Source organism: Panulirus ornatus, chromosome 2 (genome assembly GCF_036320965.1).
Source record: "Panulirus ornatus isolate Po-2019 chromosome 2, ASM3632096v1, whole genome shotgun sequence".
In the NCBI taxonomy this organism is placed as follows: Eukaryota; Metazoa; Arthropoda; class Malacostraca; order Decapoda; family Palinuridae; genus Panulirus; species Panulirus ornatus.
This window is the reverse complement of record NC_092225.1, coordinates 102767040-102783055: the sequence shown is the minus strand read 5'-3', so window position 1 is coordinate 102783055 and position 16016 is coordinate 102767040. Positions and strand designations below refer to the sequence as shown.

General features: G+C 47.0%; 1 protein-coding gene across 2 annotated transcripts; it reads left to right on the top strand.

The window, feature by feature from the left end:
• Positions 1 to 1151: 1151 nt before the first annotated feature.
• On the top strand, positions 1152 to 14902 carry LOC139759085 (uncharacterized). 2 transcript variants are annotated; one of them, XM_071681038.1, is made up of 6 exons: positions 1152 to 1553; positions 5488 to 5592; positions 8036 to 8269; positions 10985 to 11117; positions 12474 to 12628; positions 14306 to 14902. In XM_071681038.1, exons 1-6 carry the CDS (start codon positions 1434 to 1436, stop codon positions 14519 to 14521), a joined length of 963 nt encoding a protein of 320 aa, XP_071537139.1. In that variant the 5' UTR covers positions 1152 to 1433; the 3' UTR covers positions 14522 to 14902. The 2 variants fall into 2 exon arrangements, with proteins under 2 accessions (XP_071537139.1, XP_071537148.1); XM_071681047.1 differs by lacking the exon at positions 5488 to 5592.
• Positions 14903 to 16016: the final 1114 nt, after the last annotated feature.

Here is a 16016-nt window from a genome sequence, read left to right as displayed (position 1 = left end):
ACACTGGACATATCTCCTATAATCAGTGGAATTATCATGGCCAAACAACACTGGACATATCTCCTATAATCAGTGGAATTATCATGGCCAAACAACACTGGACATATCTCCTATAATCAGTGGAATTATCATGGCCAAACAACACTGGACATATCTCCTATAATCAGTGGAATTATCATGGCCAAACAACACTGGACATATCTCCTATAATCAGTGGAATTATCATGGCCAAACAACACTGGACATATCTCCTATAATCAGTGGAATTATCATGGCCAAACAACACTGGACATATCTCCTATAATCAGTGGAATTATCATGGCCAAACAACACTGGACATATCTCCTATAATCAGTGGAATTATCATGGCCAAACAACACTGGACATATCTCCTATAATCAGTGGAATTATCATGACCAAACAACACTGGACATATCTCCTATAATCAGTGGAATTATCATGGCTAAACAACACTGGACATATCTCCTATAATCAGTGGAATTATCATGGCCAAACAACACTGGACATATCTCCTATAATCAGTGGAATTATCATGGCCAAACAACACTGGACATATCTCCTATAATCAGTGGAATTATCATGGCCAAACAACACTGGACATATCTCCTATAATCAGTGGAATTATCATGGCCAAACAACACTGGACATATCTCCTATAATCAGTGGAATTATCATGGCCAAACAACACTGGACATATCTCCTATAATCAGTGGAATTATCATGGCCAAACAACACTGGACATATCTCCTATAATCAGTGGAATTATCATGGCCAAACAACACTGGACATATCTCCTATAATCAGTGGAATTATCATGGCCAAACAACACTGGACATATCTCCTATAATCAGTGGAATTATCATGGCCAAACAACACTGGACATATCTCCTATAATCAGTGGAATTATCATGGCCAAACAACATCTGGCCTTTTTTTTCTTCCAATCCTGGCGATTGTGACTAAAGATTACAAACACATGATTGTAAAGTAAGCCACTTGTCTTGTATGGCTATATATTTGTTTTCCTTGTTCGAGTTGCGAGATAAATGTGGGGTTGAGTGAGGAGCTGAGAGGTTAAATTTAGCCATCTCTCCCGGCAGTGGTGTGGTGTGTGGGAGTATGCCTGCCTCAGTAAGCTCTGGGCAGCTCACCCACCCGGCAACCCCGGGGTTCGAAGCCGCTCCCAAGCATAATGTCGTTTGATCTGAACATCTACTGACGAAGAATCATCAGTAGTGTCAAAGCAGAGTTGTGTGTGACCACAAACCAAACGTCATTCTTGAGAAATTTTAAGAATAATCGAGTTTTTTTTATTGGTGCCGGTGACGGAAGAGGACCTCACACATCAGCGGTTATTGCATCTCGACCTCCAGCTTCTTGCTTGTGTCTTGGTCCTCGAGGTGAGGTCGACCATGGTGAAGCTTGAGGTAGTGGCTCGAGTGCCCGACGACCAGCAACACCTGCAGGATGCGGGGGGCGTCCACCTGCACGGTGGCAAAGTCTTCACCTGTGCGGAAGACACTAAGGTCAAGGTGAGTCGAGAGGTCATGTGTATAAGCTATGTCTTGTAGGAGACCTCCCCCCCCCCCACCCCCTCTCACGTGACTGTCATTGACCTTGATAACCTGCTGTCACGAGGGCATGACCCTGGCAGATCATTCCTGTAACGACCAGGAATATAACTATAACAAGACTTCGAAATCATGAGGAACCATTCAAACAGGCACCACACCTCTCTCCATACTGCTCCTGGTCAACATGTTCCCATCCAGGGAAAGTCTCAAATCTTTCCTGTAGTTCATGACGGAGTTCATGGCTCTATTGTCATGCTGTGGTCCTAGCCTGTGCTGACGATGCTGTAGCCAATCATGGAGTACATGGACGGTGCTAATTCGACCATATCTTTGAGCTACCTGGATGTGACGTGAGAACTCTTACGTCATGTTTGCCTTACACACAAATAGATATATCTACTTTAGCTTCATGAAGTCATACATCTCTTGATTGATGGTTTCTTAAGACACAGTAAGTCCTGTGATATCACAATCATATCTAGACCACTGACCACGACGGTACGACCCTTGATTACGACGGTACGACACTTGAACACGACGATACGACCCTTGAGCACGACGGTGCGACCCTTGAGCATAATAGTACGACCCTTATACACGACGGTACGACCCTTGAGCACGATGGTATGACCCTTGAGCACGACGGTGCGATCCTAGAGCACGACGGTGCGATCCTTGAGCACGACGGTACGACCCTTGAGCATGACGGTATGACCCTTGAGCACGACGGTGCGATCCTTGAGCACGACGGTGCGATCCTTGACCACGACGGTGCGATCCTTGACCACGACGGTACGACCCTTGACCACGACGGTACGACCCTTGAGCATGACGTCACGACCTTTAGGCATGATACCCTTGCCCTTGACCTGGCCCTTACCAGTCAGGTCAGTGGCCGGCTTATCATACCCGAGGGTCGTACGGTCGTGCTCAGTGGCTTACAATATGTGTCACACCTCAGTCATATGCCCAGCTCAACAACTTCTTGTTTACAGTCGTAACATATCGTTGCTTGGAGGGAGATGTGTCTCCTCTTGTAAGTGAACAGTACCTGACCACCTCTAGGGTGATTCAATACGTCCCCTGATACTGGCCACATCTGGGGTGACGTTGAACAATACCTAACCATCTGTGGGGTGATTCAATACGTCCCCTGGTACTGGCCACATCTGGGCTGACGCTGAACAATACCTAACCATCTCTGGGGTGATTCAATACGTCCCCTGGTACTGGCCACATCTGGGATGACGCTGAACAATACCTAACCATCTTTGGGGTGATTCAATACGTCCCCTGATACTGGCCACATCTGGACTGACGCTGAACAATACCTAACCATCTCTGGGGTGATTCAATACGTCCCCTGATACTGGCCACATCTGGGCTGACGCTGGTTATTTCCGAACACTGGCCATCTATTGAGTGACTCAATACGTCTCCTGACACTTGTGATATCTGGGGATGACTCAGAACCTCTCCTTGCACTAGTCATCTCTGGGGGTGACTCAAGATATCTGACACCCCAGCACAGTAAAACCAGCAATAGATAACGAGAGTCATCTATCTCGATGGTCATTTGTTAACCCATATCAAGCCAACATCTCTGCCTCTATATTCGCATAATTTCTTCATCCATATTCTTTTCTGATTTTACGGATCGCAAACAGTAAATGATTTACTCTAACATCAAAAGAAGATTGCACTCGCGCCTTCATTTTTTTTCCAGTTCACAAAAACAGCAACTCCATTATTCCTTCAAATATTCTCTACGTTAATAATTTCACATATATCAAACTTTACTTTACTAGGAAATATCTTATTATGTATAGGATAATTTTTTTGTTTACGTGTTCCTTCACCATCATCCACCCCATATCCTACGAGGATCTAGTGGTAGGAACTGCCATGTGAAGGATGCCTGCCTATCCTATCCACCAGGCGATCCCTCATCCCCATCCCATTTTCCAGGACTTTCCATCCCTCCCTCTAAAGCCTCTCCACCACTCCACACTCCCTCCAACTTCTCCAAAACAGCTCCCAAATCCACCAACCCAAAACTTTACTAGAAATATATTGGTATTATTTCCAAGGCTTGTGTCTCGCATGGTGATGGTCAGTTGATCATCATATAGCCAGGACGTTGGTAAAGAAATGATATGTTTTCTTGTAGACACTTTCCCCTGGGGAAACATTGAGGGATGTATGACCTTCCCTTGACCTATGACCCCAGGGCAGGTCAGGGCATTGCGCCCCCCCTCCCCTGGTCCTTATGGTTCCCAGGATAGATCCTAACAGTGTGACCTTATGACCCCGAGGTAAATCAGGTCAGTGTGATCTCTTCTTGACCTTATGACTCTAGCTTACGTCAGATTTGTGTGCCCTCCTCTTGACCTATGACAACCAAGGTAGATCAGGTCACTGTACCATCCTTGACCTTATGACCCCGGGGTAGGTCAGGTCAGTGTGTCCTCCACTTAACCTTTTGGTCCCAGGATTGGGTCAGGTCCCCTGCCTGACTCGTCCCCTGCCTTTACCCTTATGAGCCAGGTCAAGTCAGTGTGTCCTCCCTTTACCCTCATGAAGCCAGGTCAGGTCAAGTCAGCTTGGTTCATTCTCTGCTCAAGACGCCAGCATTACCATTTCAAGTCCCAGTCCTCAGTTAGCCACAACAACAGGGAGCAACCTGAAGACCAAAAGATTATGGTAACTGGTAACTTCATCACCTCCACACTGTTCATTTCTAATCCATATATGCACGTACGAGTTATTCAGGATCAAGTTCCTTTGGTATGACGTAGTCTCAAGGTCAAATAAGAGTTTGGAATCCATTTTTCTTTCATGTTTGAGTTCCTGGAACAACGAAGATCTAGAAGTTCTAGTAGACATTTTCTAGTTTCCTAGAAACGACTCCCAGATGACGGCTAGATTTCTAGGTGACTGGGGTCCTTCCGTGGTCCTGAAAACTGTCTGAAATTTATCATGAATGGGCTGTTGTCTTCCATCGGAACGATGGGGGTTTGACACTCCCCCCCTTAACCCCCTCCCGTATCATGCGTCATCATGTGTCACGTGTCACGTGTCATGTGTCACGTGTCATCCTACTGCAGGCGTCAAACTCACAATTTTCTTCTTAACCTCCAATCATCCTGTTAATTCCTACAATCTGCTGGCACGACCCTTGAGCACGACGTTGCAACCTTTAGGTATGATGGTCTGTCTTTTGACCTCTGACCCTTAAAGGGCCGGATCACAAGGCCAGGCCATCAAATCTGAGGTCAACACACGATCGCACTTCAAAATCCATCTTATCAGCATATAGGAACCATGTAGTCTGATGGAAGACGACCTCTATGCGTCTCGTCCCACGTACCTATGTCCAGGGTGTGCTGTATCAAGGGTACAGTGAGCGACTGTAGCCAGTTACAGCTGTAACAGGAGGCCTAACTGGTACAGATAAACTGCTGTTCTCCTCCACCATGTTTAGTGTTCAGGTTCGACTGTCAGTTTGGACAGTTTGAGGAAACTGTTGCTCCTCTTGTCTGAGGTTTTGAGTTTGGCCTGATCGTGTCCTCAGGTTAAGCCAGCCAGGCTGGTCGGTGTCGGGAGGCAGTGTCAGCCTGGCTGGTCGGTGCCAGGAGGTAGTGTCAGCCAGGCTGGTCGGTGCCAGGAGGCAGTGTCAGCCAGGCTGGTCGGTGCCAGGAGGCAGTGTCAGCCTCGCTGGTCGGTGCCAGGAGGCAGTGTCAGCCTGGCTGGTCGGTGCCAGGAGGCAGTGTCAGCCAGGCTGGTCGGTGCCAGGAGGCAGTGTCAGCCAGGCTGGTCGGTGCCAGGAGACAGTGTCAGCCTGGCTGGGTCCCCCCTCCCCCCCCGTGCCTCTCACAGTTCGTCTTTCCAGTTCACACGACCGAAGGTTCTGATGGCCAGACCCGAGGATGACCTGGAGGCTGTGGTGGTGCACGCAGGCCGCGTCCTCACTTGCTCGGATGATGGCGTGGTCAAGGTACGTGAGGCAGGAGGGGTCAGCACGGGTCAGCAGGGGTCAACATGGGTCAGGAGGGGTCAACACGGTTCAGGAGGGGTCAACACGGGTCAGGAGGGGTCAGCACGGGTCAGCAGGGGTCAGCAGGGGTCAGCAGGGGTCAGGAGGGGGTCAGCATGGGTCAGGAGAGGTTTGGTCGGGTCAGAAGGAGACAGTACGGTCCAGGAGGGGTCAACACGGGTCAGGAGGGGTCAACACGGGTCAGGAGGGGTCAACACGGGTCAGGAGGGGTCAGCAGGGTCAGGAGGGGACAGCAGGATGGGTTAACATAGGTCAAGAGGGGTCAGCACGGACAGGTGGGGTCAGGAGGGGTCAGAGCACCGCCTGTCGTGCTAGCCAGCTGTGTGTGTGTGTGTGTGTGTGTGTGTGTGTGTGTGTGTGTGTGTCGTAAACCATGAAGTGGTCAATCCTGGTGAACCTAACCCAGACCTCAACCCCTCCCCCCCCCCAGGTCATGTCCCCGGGCCACGGTCAACATAACCCACATTTCCTACATCTGTGTATCATGGCACATCGTCACAGATAATAAGAACCACGCAGCTACGTTCATAACTGGCAAACCTTGACGCTAACCATCCATAATACAGTATATATATACAGTGAAAAAAGAAAGCCAGCTCTATATACACTGATGGCCATTGACCCGAGAGTTCCATGATCCTGGTGTTGTGGTTTGAAGGCCTGAGGTCGTCCAGGGCAGGAGGGAGGTGGGGGTCGTACTCTTCTCAGTGGTTCGTCAGTGGTTCGTCAGTGGTTCGTCAGTGGTTCGTCAGTGGTTCTGTAGTTTGTTATCATTACTACAGTGGGTCGTCCTTCCCAGTGTCATCATTCCTATACTTGGCTGTAATTCCTATAGTTGGTCGTCATTCCTATATCTATAATTCCTATAGTTGGTCGTCATTCCTATATCTATAATTCCTATAGTTGGTCTTCATTCCTATAATTCCTATAGTGGTTGTCATTCTTATAGTTGCTTGTCCTTCCTATAGTTATAGTTATGTGGTTAGTGGTCATTCGTACCGCTAGTTATCATGGGTTGTTAGTCCTATAGTTAGTCGCAAGTCCTATAATTGGTCGTAAGTCCTATAGTCGGTCGTAACTCTTATGATTGGTCGTAAGTCCTTTAGCTAATCGTCAGTCCTATAGTTAGTTGTCATTCCATTGTTAGTTGTCAGTCCTACAGTTAGCTCACTCAGTCTCTCCCTCCAAGTTGTAAGTCTACACACTGTAGGATGCTCTCATTATCTTTGGGCCTCATCGCGTCCTCGCATCCTGTATCCCTCCTCCCTCCTCACCACCTCACAAGATCCCTGGCAGAGCCCAGAGGACTAGATTCTCATCTTGGAGTCATGGATTATGAGGTACTCATCGTACTCTCCAAGTCTGTGAAATCAGGGAAGGGTTTGAATATTTTACCTTCATACAACTCTGAAGTGGATTTCATTCGAGTTTAATTTATAATTAACCCAAGATCAGTTTCTATGTATGAGTCCTGGTGCTTCCCAGGACCTCTTTCTCAAGGATCCTACAGCCAGTAGCAGGGAAATGGAGACTCCTTTGGCGTGAGATGTACTTTGACGAGAATGGACTCCCATTGACACAGCCTCGCCAAAGGTGACTTTTCACTCGCGGTGTAACCTGAAGTAGGCGGAGTCCGGTAACGCCCCCTTGTCTTTATATATTGGTTTTGTAAAAAAAGATTCTCCAATTTTTGTCAGTTATTTCTCATTGTATCTCCTCCATCACATCTTCGTTTCTTCCTCATTATTAACTTTACACTTACCTCTCCTAACATTCTCTTCCTTCACTTACTTATTTCTTCATTTTCTTTTTCCGTACTTCCACTTTTTTCCTTTTCCTCCTTCTTCTTTCCTCTCTGTTTTTCTTCTTTCCTTTCTGTTTTTCTTCTTTCCTCTCTGTTTTTCTTCTTTCCTCTCTGTTTTTCTTCTTTCCTTTCTGTTTTCTTCTTTCCTCTCTGTTTTTCTTCTTTCCTCTCTGTTTTTCTTCTTTCCTTTCTGTTTTCTTCTTTCCTTTCCGTTTTTCTTCTTTCCTTTCTGTTTTTCTTCTTTCCTCTCTGTTTTTCTTCTTTCCTCTCTGTTTTTCTTCTTTCCTCTCTGTTTTTCTTCTTTCCTCTCTATTTTTCTTCTTTCCTCTCTGTTTTTCTTCTTTCCTCTCTGTTTTTCTTCTTTCCTCTCTGTTTTTCTTCTTTCCTCTCTATTTTTCTTCTTTCCTCTCTGTTTTTCTTCTTTCCTCTCTGTTTTTCTTCTTTCCTTTCTGTTTTTCTTCTTTCCTCTCTATTTTTCTTCTTTCATCTCATCGTTTTCTTCCACCGTCAATCGATCCGTTCCTCGTTCATAGGAGCGACCTGGGAGAATGACGAGGACTCTTGTTTTCTTCACTTCAGGTGTTCGGCCAGAATGACCTGAAGCTGGTGCACGACTTCAAGGCCCACGACTACGCTGTGAACGACCTGCTGGTGGTGGGGGACACGTTGTTCACGTGCTGCGCCGACGCCACCGTCAGGATGTGGGACGTGAACACACTCCAGCTCAAGAAGACCATCGAGGGGCATGAGGAGGCCATCCGCAAACTGGCCACCAGCGGTGACCGGGTCTTCTCCGGGGACGACAAGGGCGAAGTGAGTCCTAGGACGGAGGGGAAGCTGTGGGGGGCAGTGGAAGAGACTGTGAGAGGCAGTGGGAGAGGCTATGAGAGGCAGTGGGAGAGGCAGTGAGAGGCAGTGGGAGAGGCTATGAGAGGCAGTGGGAGAGGCAGTGAGAGGCAGTGGGAGAGACTGTGAGAGGCAGTGGGAGAGACTGTGAGAGGCTGTGTAAGGCAGTGGGAGAGGCTGTGAGAGGCAGTGGGAGAGACTGTGAGAGGCAGTGGGAGAGGCTGTGAGAGAAGTGCATGTGTTTAGTGTTGAGGGGGACGAGTGTGGAAGCCAGTGGACGAGGCTGGTTTGGTCGGCCAGGGGAGTTCTTCAAGGGGAGCGGGGGACGATGCTGACTGCCTGGCCGGGGTTGGGGAAGGGAGGAGGGAGGGGGAAATGTAGTGAGGAAGAAGGAGGGAGACGAGAGAAGGGGAATCGTACGGTAGTAGACGAATGACGAGGTAAGGGATGCGACCAGCGACAGTAATGATGGGAGATGGGGGGTCGAGATGGTAACATGAGGTGATGGTGTGTGTATGTGATGGGTGGTCATGATGGGAGATGGGGGGTCGAGATGGTAACATGAGGTGATGGTGTGTGTATGTGATGGGTGGTCATGATGGGAGATGGGGGGTCGAGATGGTAACATGAGGTGATGGTGCGTGTATGTGATGGGTGGTCATGATGGGAGATGGGGGGTCGAGATGGTAACATGAGGTGATGGTATGTGTATGTGATGGGTGATCATGATGGGAGATGGGGGGTCGAGATGGTAACATGAGGTGATGGTGTGTGTATGTGATGGGTGATCATGATGGGAGATGGGGAGTCGAGATGGTAACATGAGGTGATGGTGTGTGTATGTGATGGGTGATCATGATGGGAGATGGGGGGTCGAGATGGTAACATGAGGTGATGGTGTGTGTATGTGATGGGTGGTCATGATGAGAGATGGGGGGTCGAGATGGTAACATGAGGTGATGGTGTGTGTGTATGTGATGGGTGGTCATGATGAGAGATGGGGGTCGAGATGGTAACATGAGGTGATGGTGTGTGTGTATGTGATGGGTGGTCATGATGAGAGATGGGGGGTCGAGATGGTAACATGAGGTGATGGTGTGTGTGTATGTGATGGGTGATCATGATGCTCAGTCCAGGTGTTGATCACAGGTTTATTCATACTCACTCATCTTGGTCATGACTCATCCAGAGTCACTCATTTACTCAAGTAGCTTATACACTCACCAATTACTCGAAGCACGACGGTACGATCTTTGAGCACGACGGTACGATCTTTGAGCACGACGGTACAATCTTTGAGCACGACGGTACGATCTTTGAGCACGACGGTACGATCTTTGAGCACGACGGTACGATCTTTGAGCACGACGGTACGATCTTTGAGCACGACGGTACGATCTTTGAGCACGACGGTACGATCTTTGAGCACGACGGTACGATCTTTGAGCACGACGGTACGATCTTTGAGCACGACGGTACGATCTTTGAGCACGACGGTACGATCTTTGAGCATGACGGTACGATCTTTGAGCACGACGGTACGATCTTTGAGCACGACTGTACGATCCTTGAGCACGACGGTACGATCTTTCAGCACGACGGTACGATCTTTGAGCACGACGGTACGATCTTTGAGCACGACGGTACGATCTTTGAGCACGACGGTACGATCTTTGAGCATGACGGTACGATCTTTGAGCACGACGGTACGATCTTTCAGCACGACGGTACGATCTTCGAGCACGACGGTACGATCTTTCAGCACGACGGTACGATCTTTCAGCACGACGGGACGATCTTTGAGCACGACGGTACGATCTTTCAGCACGACGGTACGATCTTTCAGCACGACGGGACGATCTTTGAGCACGACGGTACGATCTTTCAGCACGACGGTACGATCTTTCAGCACGACGGTACGATCTTTGAGCAGGACGGGACGATCTTTCAGCACGACGGTACGATCTTTGAGCACGACGGTACGATCTTTCAGCACGACGGGACGATCTTTGAGCACGACGGTACGATCTTTGAGCACGACGGTACGATCTTTGAGCACGACGGTACGATCTTTAAGCACGACGGTACGACCCTTGAGCGACACGAGACGACCCTGGAAATGACGGCGCGACTTTCGACCTGACCCTCAAAGGACGGGTCAAGGGTCAGGTCATCATGCTGAAGTGTCGAAGCCTCGTTCTCGAAGATCGTACCGTCGTGCTCAGAAGTCGTACGGTCGTGCTCAAAGATCGTACCGTCGTGACTCTGGATGACAGTAGAGCAAAGATGAGTGAGAATAACACTTCAACAAAGTGAGTAATAAGGATAGAAAACGAAGACAGAAAAGAGGATGCGGGTGGGGGTGTCGGAGAGAGAAAATGGATAAAGGGTGACGAATGGTAGAAGATGACAGATACAAATGAGTATCTAAGTTTACCATCACAATGTCTTTCCTTTAATATATTAACCACTATATTTCCATTACGTTTTCTATGTACACTAATACTGAAAATGATCTAAGCTTTGACTCACGAGTTTATTTAAATGGCATAGTCGAGCAGACGCACTTGAAATAAACATCCACTGAAGTCCTGTATCCACGTCGGTCGGGTCTGTGTGTGTGTGTGTGTGTGTGTGTGTGTGTGTGTGTGTGTGGAGGTACTGACGACGCAGCTCCGACAGGTGCGGGTGTACGACCTGGACGGGGTAGTGCGAGCGTCGTACAACGTGGTGGAGGAGGTGTGGGGTCTCCACGCTCAGGACGACCTCATCTACACCGTCAGGGACCGAGGGCTGACCGTCACCCAGCTCAAGGGTGAGCAAAGACCACGGCTCGGACCACGGCAATAGACCAACCCCAGACCACGGACCTTAGCCTGGATGATTTAAGATAGTGTTCCCATATCTATTCTGCCAGTATCAACAGGCAGCCTCCCATGTTTGTTATCTGCTTCCAGAAGTATCGTAAGAACAGTTTAGGAAAGAATTAAATTGTTCTTACGATTTGTTCATTCTGTTCTTGTTCCGTCCACAGTCATCTCTCGCGTAAGAACAGTTTTTTAGGAAAGATCTGAATTGTTCTCAAGATTTGTTCATTCTGTTCTTGTTCCGTCCACTGTCATATCTCACAATGTTGTGGACGATTTTTTTTTGACGATATATATCAGCAATTTTTTGTAGAGCTGTTGACTGAACGACTCACTTGAACTATGTAAAGTTCTGGAAGACTCGAAGCTTCAACGCTTCTTCCTTAGCTCTCACAAGATTACACTCTAGACCCGTCCTAACCTCACTCTAGACCCGTCCTAACCTCACTCTAGACCCGTCCTAACCTCACTCTAGACCCGTCCTAACCTCACTCTAGACCCGTCCTAACCTCATCCTCGACCCGTCCTAACCTCACTCTAGACCCGTCCTAACCTCATCCTCGACCCGTCCTAACCTCATACTAGACCCGTCCTAACCTCATACTAGACCCGTCCTAACCTCATACTAAACCCGTCCTAACCTCACACTCCTTAGACCACAACTTCTCTGGGGTGGTGGGAGGGCCTTTTTTCTCTCAGCCTAAACCTCTGTTGTAAACATGAGGGGATAAGATAGGTTTATAGACTCACAACAAAAACCAATAAACACCATAAAACGAGGAAACTGGCAACTAAACATTGTTTTCTATCCAAACATCACTCAAACTACAATTAGAAATATGAATACATACATGATCAAGCTTATGAATTCATGGTAAGTGAGTAAGGAATCCTAATCCACTTGTGACTCATGTTCACTCAGTATGATAAGTGGATTCGTTAACCAGTCTTACACATGCACTCCCTCAGCCAGCCGGCCTGGCTTACAACCTGCTAACAATCATCTCCTTACCTTCATGCTGACGTGAACCATATACGTTAACGACCTTACAACCTTGTTATCTTGATTTACGTGCACACACAGCCATACAAGCTACATCTGCATTACTTTATATAACTTATCCCTTGGTATATGTTGCATCCCATTTTCAATTGTTATATATCCCATTTTCTTTCATGCTTTACCCATTTTGCTTAATATTACATCCCACTTTCTATATGCGTCATATTTTCCTCCTGTACCTGAGGTTAATCAGTTGTATTCATGTGTTTCCACTCGTGCTGGGCTGTTCCTCCTTCTGCAGGAGAGACCAACAAGTTCGCGGTGACGGCGTCGCTGGAGGGGCGCGCCCCGCTCTGCGTGGTGGGGAAGAGCCTCGCCTTACCGGACATGTCCGGCTTCATCATCAACGTCCGTGACAACACACCGATCTCGTACAACCTCAGGGGTACACTCAAGGTGAGGCACGAGGGGCGTAGGTGAGGCACGGGTTTCGGGGGTGGGGGTAAGTGAGGCACGGCAGGAGGGGTAGATTTTAGGATTAGGGTACTTCCTGATGTAGGTGTTGGGATGAGGGTACCTCCTGCGTTTGATACTGGGAAGAGGGTGCCCCCCGCCCCCCCTTGCAGTGGGGACTGGACGCGGGTACCTCCTGCATGAGGCGTTGTGATGGAGTAGCGTGGATTCTCTGCATGACGTCCCTCTCAGGTGTGTCCTCAGCGTGCATGGTACACGTCTTAGCTCAGTAGCTGAATGACCATTTAGCTGTAAACAATCACCTTGAGCAAGCTCAGTAATGATTTAAGCTTGATAATGAAATAGCTATCATCACTAATCTAAGCTTAACACTGTACAGAAAGAATCTAAGCTTAACATTGCACAGCTTTCTGCATTTAGCTGATTACAGACATAATGGTCAATTAAGCTTTCAAAAATACCAGCTTTTAAGGTAATGATCACATAGCTGTTTATAGTGCTCGAAGCTAACATAACACATGTCTTTAGCTGAATGATTAAGTAGCCATAGATAATCAGTTAAGCTAAGAGTTAGCATTAATGTCTCTTCATTCACGTAATAATCTTAGTGAGATCAGAGAGTTTTAATGATCATATGATTTTCTGATAAATAAATCAGATACCCTAAAATATGACATTCTACATCAATACAGATTATCATAATGCTATGTTAATGGGCTTATGTATTGTATTCATATGTAATTACCTTTTCTTGTTCTTACCTATCTGTACAGGTCGTGCAGCTCCATTTCTTGTACTATACGGAGAGGGAGTTCTACACTCGTGGGGCCTCCTCTCTTGTACTGTACGGGGAGGGAGTTCTATACTCATGGGGGCCCCGTCTCTTGTACTGTACGGGGAGGGAGTTCTACACTCGTGGGGCCCCATCTCTTGTACTGTACGGGGTGGGAGTTCTACACTCGTGGGGCCCCATCTCTTTTACTGTACGGGGAGGGAGTTCTACACTCGTGAGGCCCCATCTCTTGTACTGTACGGGGTGGGAGTTCTACACTCGTGGGGCCCCATCTCTTGTACTGTACGGGGAGGGAGTTCTACACTCATGGGGGCCCCGTCTCTTGACTTTTCTCCATGACCACAGAACTAAAATTGATGTATCCTGTCTGTATCAACCACGACCTCAGTCATTCTGTTCCATTCATCCACTACTCGTATACTAAAGAAAGAACTTATCTTTTTCAATAAGTTTCTTGTTTAATTTCATTAAGTCGTCAAGCTGTTCTATCATTATCCACGGGTGATAGTGAGTATGATGGTGCTACCCTCCATAATGAGTGTGACAGTGAGTGATAGTGAGGACCCAGACATACCTCATTCACTCACAACAGCTGACGTTTTAAATGATTTGTATGAGTCCCTCTAGCCTAAACTCCCCAACACCCCCAACCCCATTTCCACACAGTAAATGAAGTGCAGATGTTAGTATGTTCGTTCGTCAAGTCAGGAGCAGTTCACTGTTCGCTGTAGGTGTTCACTGGCCTTCAGTGTCCTTCTATATCCTTCTCTCCGTGTCTCCCTATTCCCTGGTTACTCTCATTTCTCTCCCAATCGTTCTTTCCTCCTCTGATCGATCGTCTCCTGACGTGTGTGTGTCTCTCTCAGGGACACGAGATGATCATCACAGCGCTGGGCGGCTGGGACGACCGTCTGGTGTCGGCAGGCTGGGACAACACCGCCTACCTGTGGGACCTGACCAGCCTCCAGCAGCTGGCCTCCTGCCCGCTCCCCGGCACCGCCAGCGGCATCGCAGCCACAGACGACGGGACCATCTTCGCCGTCGGCTCCGAGGGCTTCGTCTGCAAGTTGAAAGCTTCTTAGGGCGCCACAACGAGGCTCGAAACCAGTACATCCCGTACAGGTTTCACCAGCTGCCCACAGTGGGAGGTTTCAAATAAGTCGTCTGCTTCAATTTCTTATGATAAGCCAGGCTCAGCTGACCTTGTGGTGAAAATAAGTATCATGTAGATATTCTTGATGAACTGGTCGAACAAATGCCTGAGATATTTTACCGCAATTTCTTTTCAAAAAAAAGTCTTGAAAATGATAATGAATTCTTATCTTTCTGTTTTGATGGTAAACGCTACAATACGCTACAAAAAATAGATAGCCCTGTTGTGAATCGTATCTATAAGCTTATGTTTAAGTTAATGCTTTTGTATTTTCCTTCTTGCAATATAGGAAAAGATAAATATACAAAAATATTGCTCATTTATTCTAACCTAAATTCGAAAATCGAAAAATATATTTACTTCAATAAGCAATAAAAAAAAAAATAGAAATCCTGTAAATGAAAGTTTCCACACATACCAATGAGAAAAATCAGAATTTAGAAACCTTACAATAACAATGTACGTAGTGTACATTTGATATATATATATATATATATATATATATATATATCAAACTATTCGCCATTTCCCGCGTTAGCGAGGTAGCGTTAAGAACAGAGAACTGGGCCTTTGAGGGAATATCCTCACCTGGCCCCTTCTCTGTTCCTTCTTTTGGAAAATTAAAAAAAAAATAATGAGAGGGGGGGATTTCCATCCCACGCTCCCTCCCCTTTTAGTCGCCTTCTACGACACGCAGGGAATACGTGGGAAGTATTCTTTCTCCCCTATCCCCAGGGACAATATATATATATATATATATATATATATATATATATATATATATATATATATATATATATATATATATATATATATATATATATTAGTATGGGTTTTCAGACAAGAAGAGTGAATGTTGGGGTGAAGAAGGTTGTGAGAGTAAGTGAGCTTGGGAAGGAGACCTGTGTGAAGAAGTATCAGGAGAGACTGTGTACAGAATGGAAAAAGGTGAGAACAATGGAAGTAAGGGGAGTGGGGGAGGAATGGGATGTATTTAGGGAATCAGTGATGGATTGCGCAAAAGATGCTTGTGGCATGAGAAGAGTGGGAGGTGGGCTGTTTAGAAAGGGTAGTGAGTGGTGGGATGAAGAAGTAAGAGTATTAGTGAAAGAGAAGAGAGAGGCATTTGGACGATTTTTGCAGGGAAAAAATGCAATTGAGTGGGAGAAGTATAAAAGAAAGAGACAGGAGGTCAAGAGAAAGGTGCAAGAGGTGAAAAAAAGGGCAAATGAGAGTTGGGGTGAGAGACTATCGGTAAATTTTAGGGAGAATAAAAAGATGTTCTGGAAGGAGGTAAATAGGGTGCGTAAGACAAGGGAGCAAATGGGAACTTCAGTGAAGGGCGCAAATGGGGAGGTGATAACAAGTAGTGGTGATGTGAGAAGGAGATGGAATGAGTATTTTGAAGGTTTGTTGAATGTGTC

Bases quoted from the DNA above. Each gene is read 5' to 3' on its own strand.
- LOC139759085 (XM_071681038.1), top strand. From the start codon at position 1,434: ATGGTGAAGCTTGAGGTAGTGGCTCGAGTGCCCGACGACCAGCAACAC. The intron at 5,593-8,035 runs GTACGTGAGGCA...TCTTCACTTCAG, and splicing joins CGGATGATGGCGTGGTCAAG to GTGTTCGGCCAGAATGACCT. The intron at 8,270-10,984 runs GTGAGTCCTAGG...CAGCTCCGACAG, and splicing joins CCGGGGACGACAAGGGCGAA to GTGCGGGTGTACGACCTGGA.